The 11,026-nt window shown below is 52.4% G+C and overlaps 1 protein-coding gene across 1 annotated transcript in view; it reads left to right on the top strand.

Moving 5' to 3' along the window:
• Positions 1–570: 570 nt before the first annotated feature.
• VWA5B1 (von Willebrand factor A domain containing 5B1) overlaps positions 571–11,026 on the top strand; it is a 20,554-nt gene continuing 10,098 nt past the window's right edge. The window contains exons 1-9 of the mRNA XM_009705705.1: positions 571–709; positions 1,006–1,167; positions 1,490–1,750; positions 1,939–2,109; positions 2,397–2,528; positions 2,785–2,909; positions 5,971–6,147; positions 9,235–9,345; positions 9,428–9,666. Of these exons, the coding sequence (XP_009704007.1) occupies positions 571–709; positions 1,006–1,167; positions 1,490–1,750; positions 1,939–2,109; positions 2,397–2,528; positions 2,785–2,909; positions 5,971–6,147; positions 9,235–9,345; positions 9,428–9,666 (1,517 nt within the window). The remainder of the gene's footprint in view (positions 710–1,005; positions 1,168–1,489; positions 1,751–1,938; positions 2,110–2,396; positions 2,529–2,784; positions 2,910–5,970; positions 6,148–9,234; positions 9,346–9,427; positions 9,667–11,026) is intronic.

Genomic DNA, 11,026 nt, shown 5'->3' with positions numbered 1-11,026 from the left:
CTCCCCGAAATGCGGCGAGGACGGGCAAGGGCGTGGGAGAGCAGGGAGGATGCCTGGCTCTTCCTTCCCGCTGGCTAAAGGAAAACTCTCAGGATCATAGTCTTATCCTGGAGAAACTTGTCAGTTTGGAGGATAATGAGAAGCAGGAGGGCCAAAAAAAGACATTAGCCCGTTCTGCCCTGACTCAAGCAGTAGGCGGGTGCGGGAGCTGGTGGGATGCGTGATCCATCACTGCAATGTCGACCTCTGGGGCTGCCTGTCCCCAGCCAGGCAGGTTTAATCTGAACCTCCTCCCTTCTGCCGACAGGGATCCGGGGCAAGCGTTTGCCTTGCAACTTCCCATCGGGGTCTTGTCTCCATCCCCATCTCCACCAGTGGAGCCGTCAAGCCCTGGTCTCATCCTGTCCCGGGTCAGTCACCTTTCTCTCCTCAGGGCTGCAGAAGCCAAAATGAGGTGGCAGGGACACACAAGTGTTTTGGGCATTCGGGGCTTCTCATTCCTTCTCGCCCTTCCACCTCTCTCCAGCTTGCTGCGGGTGACCCCACCGTCACCGACAGACCCCTGGGAAGATGCCAGGGCTGATTAACCGGGTGACCCGCTCCCCGCTCCCCCTCATCACGTCAGAGGTGACGTCATGCGTCAGCGGCTATGCCTTCAGGATGACAGCCTTGCTCACCTACCGCAACCCAGAAGCCCAGGCTTTCGAAGGCAAGTTTCAAGGGGGGAAGCTCCCAGTGCAAGGGCTACTACAGGAGCTTTAGAGCCAGGGATATCGCAGCGCTGGCTTTCTGTGCCTGCCTTAAACCTTTAGATGCTTGCGGGAAGAGTAACCAAGTGTATTGTGTCCTCAGTTGTACCCTTCATGGTCCAACGCTACAATTTTTTAAGTGGGAAAAATCCCAGGAGCATGCCGAGAAGTGCCAAGAGGGAGCTGCCCCGCTGCGGTCCTGGCTGGTGGGTCTGGACAAGTGCTTGGTGTTGCTAAAAACCCTTCTGGCTGGCAGGTCTCTTTGTCTACCCCTTGGACGAGTGCACCATTGTCGTCGGGTTCGAGGCGGCCGTGTCCCGGCGTGCCGTGACAGTGCAGATCAAAGACAAAGCCAAGATAGATGACACGTATTTTGATGGCTGCAGCCTGCCTGATGGAAGAGCTCGTGACGCAAGCGGTGAGGGGGTCGGAGGCGTTTCAGTGGATGTGGCAAGAAAACCGGAGGAAGAGGAATGGGGAGGTGGCAGGGGGTGGCTGGCTGTCATATGCCATGGCATCGAGAGGGCTTGTTTTGAAAAGCTGAGCCTTGGGTTGTGGTGTTCTTGTCCTTACAAAGTCTGCCAAAAGTGGCAGTCTCATCTGTTTTGGAAAGCGCTTTTGCCTCTGGACAGCCAAAGGAGTGGTGCAGAGGGCTGGGGCTCAGGCTCTTCAGAGAAATACTGATGTGTGCAGTGAGGGCTGCTTTGGGCATTTGATCGAGGGTGGGGTGGTCACAGGAGGCCTGGGCAGGAGCATTTTGCATGGTTGTGATGCCGTGTCTCCCTGGTGTGGTCCTGTCTCTGCAGGAAGGATCATGATGGATGAGGACTTGGAGAGAATTGTTTTTGTGGCTAACCTGGGAATGATTCCTCCCCTGCAAAGCGTCTCTATCTTCATCAGCACTTCCTCTGAGCTGCAGACACTGCCCAGTGGGGCCGTGAGGGTCCTTCTGCCAGCTGTGTGCGTCCCCAGGGTCCCCCAGCCCAGCCTGGAGAATGCCAGCAGCCTTTCCAGCCACCAGCTGCGAACGTATGAAAAACCACGGGGTGGGCTCTGGCTGGGGCTGATGTGGAGGGATGCAGGACTGGCAGAGCAGAAGCCTGCTGTTGCTGCGGGAGGCTGGAGAGCTGCTGCAGGCTTTACCTCCAGCAGATGTGCAGTTCGTCGGGGGGATATAACATGTTCACAGCATTGACTGGGGTTCATCTCATCGGCAGGGACAAGCACTACTGTGGATCAGGGAGCCCGGAGCAAGGGAACAGGTTCTGCCTAGCTGAGCTGCTGGACAGCGAGGCCACCAACCCCTTCGAGTACGAGTTCAGCTTTCACCTGGAGATCCGTGGGCCGTGCTTGCTGGCAGGTACGAGCACCGGGGCCGTTCTGCTGCACCAGGCTGGTTTATCACCTCCTCGAGGCAATGCCCACACTCTTCCTCCTTCTCTGCCCTTCCAATGTGAAGTCTGTTTTGGCAAGTTAACTGTGCTGGAGGGGGGATTTACCAGTACAGTGCTGTTGTTAATGTGGGGTATTGATACGGCGGAAACAGCGCATAGTCCACTCGGTTCCTGTCCTCTGCCATCTTGTTATTTCTTTTCCCTGATCTTCCCCGTCCTCCGTCCTTAACCGCACCTCCGTTTCCCCGGACAGGCGTTGAGAGCCCTACGCACGAGATTCGAGCAGACGCTGACCCCTCCGCTCGCTCCGCCAAGAGCATCGTGATCACTCTCGCCAATAAACACACCTTTGACAGACCCGTGGAGATTTTGATCCATCCAAGTGGTAGGTGGGCTCTGCTTCCTCTCTGCTGGTCTTGCCCCTTCCTGGGATCCTCCTCCGTAGTGCTGGATTAGCTCTGGTTTTGCAAATATTGTCAGGGATTAGGCTCCCTAAGAGATAATCCCAGACCCTCCCAAGGTTGTCCACGCTGCCCAAGCTCAGAGATATTGCTCTGTTTTCACAACCGAGGGTACCTGCATCTCTGCCAAACCTAAAGTTTAGCTAAGGCTGTTCTTCAACCGATTCTCTACATTTCCAGAGCCCCACATGCCTCACATCTTAATGGAAGAAGGTGATATGACACCTGCAGAGTATGAACGACACCTGAAGGGGAAGAATGATTTCATTAAAGGCACTAAGAAAGACCCCAGTGCTGAGAAAAAGGTGAGAAGCAAAAGCTGCAGGCGTTAGCTGAGGCTTTCCTTGGGACTGGAGCTGAGCAATTAAATGATTGCTTGCTTGCTTGCAGTGCCAGATGTGACACTGGCCCAATAAGCTCTGCAGCATCCTCCCTCGGAGAGGGGCTTATGTGGAGGAAGAGGGGAAAATTCTGCAGTGCTTCTGATAAACCGAGGGTGGAAGAAGCTCCGAGATGGTTATTGTGTGTATAATTAGTACTAGTCTAGCATAGCATAATTAGATAGGTACATTGTTATAGCATTAAGGGTATTATAATTATTGCAATGACATAGAATAAAATATTCTTTTAATTGTTCAGTAAATGTTTACCATTTCTGGATAGCTGTCAGAAAGAACGAAGTGATTTTGCTTGGAATAATGAGCTGAACTGAAGGCAAGGTAGGAGAAACTTCTCTTTGTTCTGCTGATCAGCAAACAGAAAACTATCTGCTCTGGGATTTGTGCCTCATCTTTCAGCAGTTCTGAGGCAATGAGTGACAGCCTGGCACTTCTGAGCTGCCACATCGGTGTGTTTGCGATCAGTGAAGAGGAGTGGACTGGTCAGAGCCCTCCGAATTTCCAGGGTGGGCGTCTTCGCCTAAGGCACACATCGCACTTCTGTAACCACAGCCTCAGGCTTACTGTGTCAGCTCCCTGTTTTACACGCACCGGTGTTCTCGTTTGCAACCGGGGATGCTCATTTCCCCTTAAACTCATTCTCCACGTGTCTGAGCCTGGGCCCTGGCTTGGCAGACGTCCTGAACCTGCTGCAGAGATGCCTCCCTGTGCTGCCGTGGTTTCTCCTTTCACCAGAGACACATCAACCCTCTTCTCATTCCTTTTGCCCTTCGCTTTCTCTTGCAGGGCGATGCAGGGATCAGGACTGCGCTTGCTCGCACGGCAGGCATCTCCTCTAATTGTGTTCGCATGCGGCAGGTGGAACGAAATGAAACTCCCACACTACACAGCTCAGATGGCTCTCTAATTATTTCTGTGTCTTTAGCACGTCAAATTATCGGGGCGGGGGGGAATCATTCCGGAGCCATTTCTCTGCAGGAAACCCACCTCTCTGCCCCAGGAGGACTGGGAAGCAACTGCACGGAGAAGGGCAAGAAGCAGAGAAAATGCCCTGAGTATCTGGGGTAGATTATGGGCTAGTATTGCTGCTGCTCGGAGCATGACACTGGGCACCTTTCGGCTTAAATGAATTAGCCCAGAAATTTCAGCAGTAAATGGTAATTAATTCTCCTCCCTCAGTTGGTTATGCAAAAGCCGTGGATGCCCGTCAGCTAGCAGGGTGGTGGGGACGGACGCACCCTGGAATCAACTCTCGATCGACAAGATCTGATTAGTTTGCTTTAATTGGATAACGTGTGAAGGGGAACGGAGGGGAGGGGAGGCGGGGAGAAGAGACGGCGCAGAAGAGAAGCTTTCTTTTCTGGCTGACCTGTAGCAGCAGCTCTGAGGCTGTTTACTGAAGGCTTGCCTGTAAAATTCACTCTGAAGTCAGTGGGAAATCCAGGATATGGGCTCATCCCAATCACACAGGGATTTTATGTCTTGTGTCCCCGAGAGCATCCCAGGGAGTGGGATTCGGTCCTTGGACAGAGAGACAGCAAGGATCCCTCTAATCTGAAATTTGATAAACATCCGTGCTGGGAAAGATGTTAAACAAGATAATGTCATGTGGCTGGAGGAAAATGGAGATGGAAAAAGCCCTTTGATTTCCCAGTGACTGATTAATTTATGCTCCGAAGCATGAGAGTGAAATGCAGGAGGATGAGTGAGAGCTGGGGTGAAGGCGAGGTACTTGCTCTGCGAGTGGGAACCGTCTTTTCGCAGGGGTCAGAGAAGCAGCACTCAGGCAGCGCAGCCAAAAGCGAATCTCGTGTGTATGTGTTGATCTGCAGGGACTCTTGAGTTTAGCGAGTTATGTAAAATAAAGGTTGGTCGTTAGCTTGTAGATCTAGGAATATGACTCACGGCTGGAGAAAACAAGCCTGGTTATTTGGGGTCTGGTTTACTCCTGGTGAAACCAGCAAGAAAGAGCAGCCTTTGAAAGAGGAAAACAAAGGCAAACAAAGCCCCTGAGGACCAAGCTGCTTATTGCGGAGCAAGTTTCCGTGCTGTAGAGCCAGGGATGAAAGGCCACGGGCCGTGCCGATGCGGGGTCCCTCGAAAGCAGCGATGCACTGATTCACTGCAGCTGTGACCGTGAACCCAGCACTGCTTTATACACACATAACAGCAGATTATAAACCCATCGCAAGAGGTTTTTTCCCATTTAATTTTATCATGTTTTTAATGAAGATTGATTCTTGAAATAGAATGAGGGAAAATGCAGAGAGCCATTAGAGCTATGTGCGGTTCAGAGAAATATATCATGCGGGTTCCTATCGAACAATGTCCTGAGCAACCGGTTTGGCTTTCCAAAGCGTTTCAATCCATACAAAGAAAAACGATAAAAGAAATGGGGAGAAAAAGCAGCAAACCAGAGGCGGCAAGAGTGAGTCGAAGCGGTGAATACAGCACGCTGAGGGCTGTATCTCGCACTTCATTATTGAGTGACCACGGACAAAATCTCCAGTGTGCCTCGGTGTGGTGCTAAACTGCACTAATGAACAAGGTTTTTGGGAGGGATCCAATGAAATGTTTGGAGAATCAGTTTTGCAAGGTGCTGCAGAGGGCCAGGTCTTTTCCTTTCTTCTCCGGGCTCTCATCCGAACGTGCAGCCACTCCATGTGTGCCAGGGTCCTTGGTTTAGGCTTTCTGCCAGCCTTAGTCCCCCAAGCAAAGCGTGACCGTGGCTGGGAGGAGGCAGGAATCCCGTTCACCCATGGAACAGCTCCACCGGGAGTACGGACAGAACAACCTGTGGCACAGCCTGAGCTTAGGTGTTGTCACCGGCGAGGGCAGAACAAGCCGATCCCTGCCCACCAAAGGCCACGCACTTACATCTTTGGGCATGCAGCCCTGCTCTGATTCCCCTAAAACTGAAAAGGGGCAGAAAAATCAACCTTTTGAGCTCTCTCCTTCTTTCTTGCAGACGGAAATCATCAGGAAGCGACTGAACAAGGACATCCCCCACCACCCCGTCATCATGCTCAACTTCTGCCCCGACTTGAGGACCGTCCAGCCAGACCTCCGGAAAGCCCAGGGAGAGTTTATCTTCCTCGTAGACCGCAGCAGAAGCATGAGCGGTGTGAACATCGACCACGTCAAGGTACCACGCAGGAGGGGAAGTGCCTGCGTGCCAACGAGGGATGAATATTAGAGAGCAGTGGGGGTTGCTGAGTGCTGATGAGTGTTCATTATGAGGGGATGGGGGGTAATTATAGGCTGTAACTTTAGTCATCTCAACCGTGTGGCTTGTTAGGTACCTGCAGCGAAGCTGACTCTCCCTGGTTCTGTTCCTCTTCCTCTTCTTCCTGTCAGCACATCAAATGCAAAGACATTTTCTTTCCCCCTCTTACTCACGTGCACGTTTTGTGCATCCCTTCTCCAGTTCTCCCTGTCTCCAGGAGGGCTTGGGGCAATCACTGCCTGGAGGGAAACCTCCAGGAAGCTCCAAGGGAAACTTCAGGGTGATGTGCTGACCAGACACTTTGCTGATGGGCACGTCTGCGTCCACGCAGAAGTCGTTTGAATGCGATGCATCCCTTTTTCAAACACAAATGAACACCAGCAGTCTGGTGGAGGATTACGGGTGGTGTGCTGAAACCTCTGGATAAAAAAGGGGCCGTAAAAAGGCCTTGTCGTGATATTTTGTGGGTCTGAGGTTCCCCTGCCAGATGTGACTCTTACTCAGCTGCACGTTGCCCCATGAGAGCTGGGCTTGGCTTTGTGCCACTGCCTGAGGGATCTGGAGAGGTTCCTGCCCTGACCCTGCCGGGGACCACTCTGTCCATCAAAGGGGAAGTCACTCCGGTAACTGTTTATTAATTGTTATCCCTGCCTAATGCACTTTGGAGGTTGGTGTCTGACGCCTGCCAGCTGGCAGGTCCCAGTGAGAAGCTGCAGTCTCTGGCAAAAGCTCTTTTGGAAAGTTTCTGTCTTGATTTTCAGGACCAGGTAAGCCCCAACAGCTTGATGAATATTGCATCCTCCCGAGCAGGGCATGGGTCTGCACTGCCCCGTGCATCTTTGTTGAGGACGGTGGGGGAATTGCAAAGCTTCATCTGAGGGGTTTGGTTTCATTTGGATGTCTGAGAGATTCACCGAGCTGGTATGTCCCCAGGTGTCCTGCTCACACCCTTTCCTAACACAAGTGCCTCCCAGATTTGGACCCAAATGCTCCCCTGGGTACGGCTGCACCCCCTTCTGCAGGAGTTGCTGCCCAGGGTGAGCAGCAGGGAGCATCTTCATAGAATCATAGAATACTTTGGGTTAGAAGGGACCTTTAAAGGTCATTTAGTCCAACCCCTCTGCAATGACCAGGGACATCTTCAACTCCATCAGGTTGCTCAAAGCCCCGTCCAACCTGACCTTGAATGTTTCTGGGGATGGGGCATCGCGAACCTCTCTGAGGAGACGTTTGCATCGTCCCCAGCTTGTTGGGTGAGCGGCATGGCAGGGCTCGGACCTGCGCCGAGGGGGCAGCCGAGCCGCAGAGATGCAGACGGGAAGAGGATGGTGCAGCATGGGCTGGCTGCGTGCAGGGAGGATGCAGTTCGCTGCCGAGCAGGAGGGCACTCGGCCAAAGTGGCTGGGGTGGAAAGTTCAGGGGTTTCGATTTCCTGCAGCTGGTTCCTTTCCTGTCCTGATCCAGCTGGAGAGAAGGGCCAGGCCCGTGATGGTGCCCGCACCGGGTGAGCTCACTCGCAAAACGAGGCTAATAACTGGGAATTGACTTCTCTGGAGGCAAACATCTCTCCTTATTGAGTTGCCATATAGATATTGAATGCAACAGGATCAAGATCAATATTTACCACAAGAAGCAATAAATCTTCCTGCTTGCTGAAACAGAAAGCAGGCATTGGTTGCCCACTTTGGAAAGTGTTTTAGCAGAAATATTTGGAATTTTGCTTTTTTTTTTGTCCTTCTAATTAGTTCTGAGATGGGATGTCAGCGTTGAGATTTGGAAGAGCCGGCATCCCAGGAGCCATCTGGGAAGCAGCAGTATAAATATATTCTCGTAGGTTTGAGATAACAGCTTGGTTTAAAGTACCCTGGAGCCTGTTAAAGGGCAGCCCCATTCTCATACATTATTTGGCTGTTTCGCAATGCTCCGTCTCTGCCTTGCTGCTGAGTCTTCCAAGGGGTCGGGAACTGGGCTGACCTGCCACCCACCTCCCTGGGGGTCTTCCCAGGCGGGGGGTTTCTCCGCATGCAGATCCGGCACCCACCCTCTGTGGTTACTCGGTCTTTGCCACGGTTACTCGGTCTTTGCCACTGCGTATGACAAAGCAAGGAGGCTGCTCTTGCTCGTTTGACCTTGGCAGCTCTTCTCTTGGGACTGGCTCTAGGGTTTCTGCTGCCCTAGGCAGACTGGCAGGAGTCTGCCTTTATCAGCATATAAACGGAAAGAACCAAGCCGCTCCCGAACACTGCCAGCACTTTGCTTTAAATTGGCCTCCCTCTCCTCCCACGCTAATTGCTCCTGCTGCCCCTGCGAGCTCCGTTGTTCCTTGGGTAGCTCTTGTCCAGTTGCTGCTAACACAAGTTCTGTCCTGGAGTTGTCCACGGCCATCACATGTCTGAGACAATTTAAATTGCTCTTCCCTTATGTAAAGACCAGGAATAGGCAAGTTAGATAACCACCTCTGGTAAAGAAAATAGCTTAAAACTGTCTCTCCCAGTTATTTTAATTGATGCCAGCTATGAATACAAGAGAATTGGGGATGGGGGAGGCTTTTCCTTTTGTGTAACTTTAAGCTGTTTGTTTATTTTCTGCAAGTTTGGACATTGAAATGCATTGCATGTCGCACTTCTCAATTTCACACTCTGCTTCTCACCCACTAGCTCTGTACTGCAGTACCATATTGCAAGCACAAATTTAATCAGTTAAAAACAAACAGAAAAATTTGTTCAGCAATTTTTTCTTTTTTTGAAGGCTCCCCATTTTCCTCACTGCTTTGGGACCCAAATATGATTAAGGGACTTTGGAAAGAGCAGAGTAATATGCGGTGCTTTCTCAGTGCAGCGCATGTGAAAGGAGCAGTTGTTTTATTATCAAATGCACGCGGCCAAATGCAGGTGGGAATAAGATGTGATGTCAAGGTAGGGTCTGGGCAGAGCTTTTACTGGTGAAGCTGGGGCAGCTGGGGAGAGACCCGGTGTGCCTGATGTCTGCTTGCTTTGCACCCCGCAGGATGCCCTGTTGGTCATTCTCAAGAGCCTGATGCCGGCGTGTCTCTTCAACGTCATTGGGTTTGGATCCACTTTCAAGACCCTCTTTCCTGCCAGTCGGACTTACTGCGAGGTGGGTGAAAGGGGAGCACGTTTCCTTGGTGCTCGGAGCGTGCTGGCGCAGAGGCTGACGGTTCTGCTGCTCCTTTGGGCAGGAGAGCCTGGCCATCGCCTGCGAGAGCATCAAGAGGATGCAGGCCGATATGGGTGGCACCAACATCTTATCGCCTTTGAAGTGGGTCATTCGGCAGCCCATCCACAGGGGCCATCCCCGACTGCTCTTTCTGTTGACGAACGGGGCCATCAGCAACACGGGGAAGGTCCTGGAGCTGCTGCGAAACCACTCCTGCTCCACCAGGTACGGAGGGCAGCAGGGCTCGCCGCTGCAGAGGCGAAAGCCTGGCATGGTGGGGGATGTGCCTGAACACGGCTCCATCTCCCCGCTTCAGAGATAGAGGCAGGAGAGATTGCTGGTATGAGCCATGGGAGAACCTCAAAGGGTTTGGAACAGATCCCAGAAGTTCAGATGCTTTTTAAACAATCAAAAGAAGGATAATTGGGCTGACAACTTCACAGGCTCTCGTCTGATGCTTCCTGCTAGGAGAGATTGACACACGAACAATCTTCCTTGCTGATTTTTTTTATTTTTTTAAAGCACATCTGGGCCTGGCCCCAGCTGCTTCCAGGATGGGGATGTGCAGAATTGAATATGCTGAAAGCAAGCAATGTAAAAAGCAGCTAATTTGTGCACAGAGCTCCCAGCCTGGTTCGCCAGCCCTGACGACAAGCTGGTCTGGTTTCTCCTCTGCCTCTTTAAGGGGCATGAAACGTAAGAAGAAATGTAAGAAAACCTTGTTTCTCTTCCATCCCTCAGACTTCAGGGCTTATCAGGGAAGATGCTCTGTGTTTTTTTCACTGTATGGATCTCTGACTTCTTCCCAGCTGTACAGGGCAACCCATCCCTCGCTCTTATAGAGGCGTAAATGCAATCAGAATTAGAGCGTGGTCTCCGGTGACCCTGGAGGGCAGTGCCCAGCACGCCGCCGAGTCGTGTGTGTGGCCCCGTCTCAAAAGAAGATCAGAACCTTAAGAGGGGTGTGAGGCTGACCTAAGATTTGTAGCCAGATGGAGATTAAAAACCTCTAAGAGAAAAGCCCCTCGTGCAGATGCAGTTTGCTGCTGGAGGTGGTTTCTTCCTCCGCTGTCCGCTGCCCTGGCCAAATGCCGTATCCCACCCGTCCACATCCCTCCCGGCTTCCTACGCATCCATCCCCACCGGGCAGTGCTCACTCCTGCTCTCCCTGCCCAGGCTCCAGCTGGGCTCTGGGCTTGCAGCCTTCAGCCAAACCCAAATCCTGACTCATTGAGCTGGGAGTCAGTGGAGCAGCCTCGCCTGGCTGGTTCCTCCTTCCTTGAGAAAACATTTATTTTAATTGTGAGCAGAGATAATTACTGGGTCTTTAGTGCTATTGACCACAGACACTCAGCAGGGAAAAGAGCCGAACTGGCAGCAGAGGAGCTTGCTTGTGTTCGCAGAGGAGGCGAGGGCTCGGGGTCCTGCTGGGAAGCCCCTGAGCGTTGCAGCTGAAGGCTGCTCTTCGGTGAAGGGATCTGAGGTCTGCTGAGAGGAGGGGGCTCGTGATTCCCGACCCTCCTGCCAGGCACCTAAAAGAGGAGCTGGTTTATTTTCCTCCAGACATACCGGACAACTGCAGAGCAGCGGGATAAAGTCGGGGTGGGGGAGTGTCTTCTGC

This window comes from Cariama cristata, unplaced genomic scaffold (assembly GCF_000690535.1).
Source record: "Cariama cristata isolate BGI_N322 unplaced genomic scaffold, ASM69053v1 scaffold15018, whole genome shotgun sequence".
Classification (NCBI taxonomy): Eukaryota; Metazoa; Chordata; class Aves; order Cariamiformes; family Cariamidae; genus Cariama; species Cariama cristata.
Note: the sequence above shows the minus strand (reverse complement) of the source record. Positions and strands in the feature narration are given on the sequence as shown.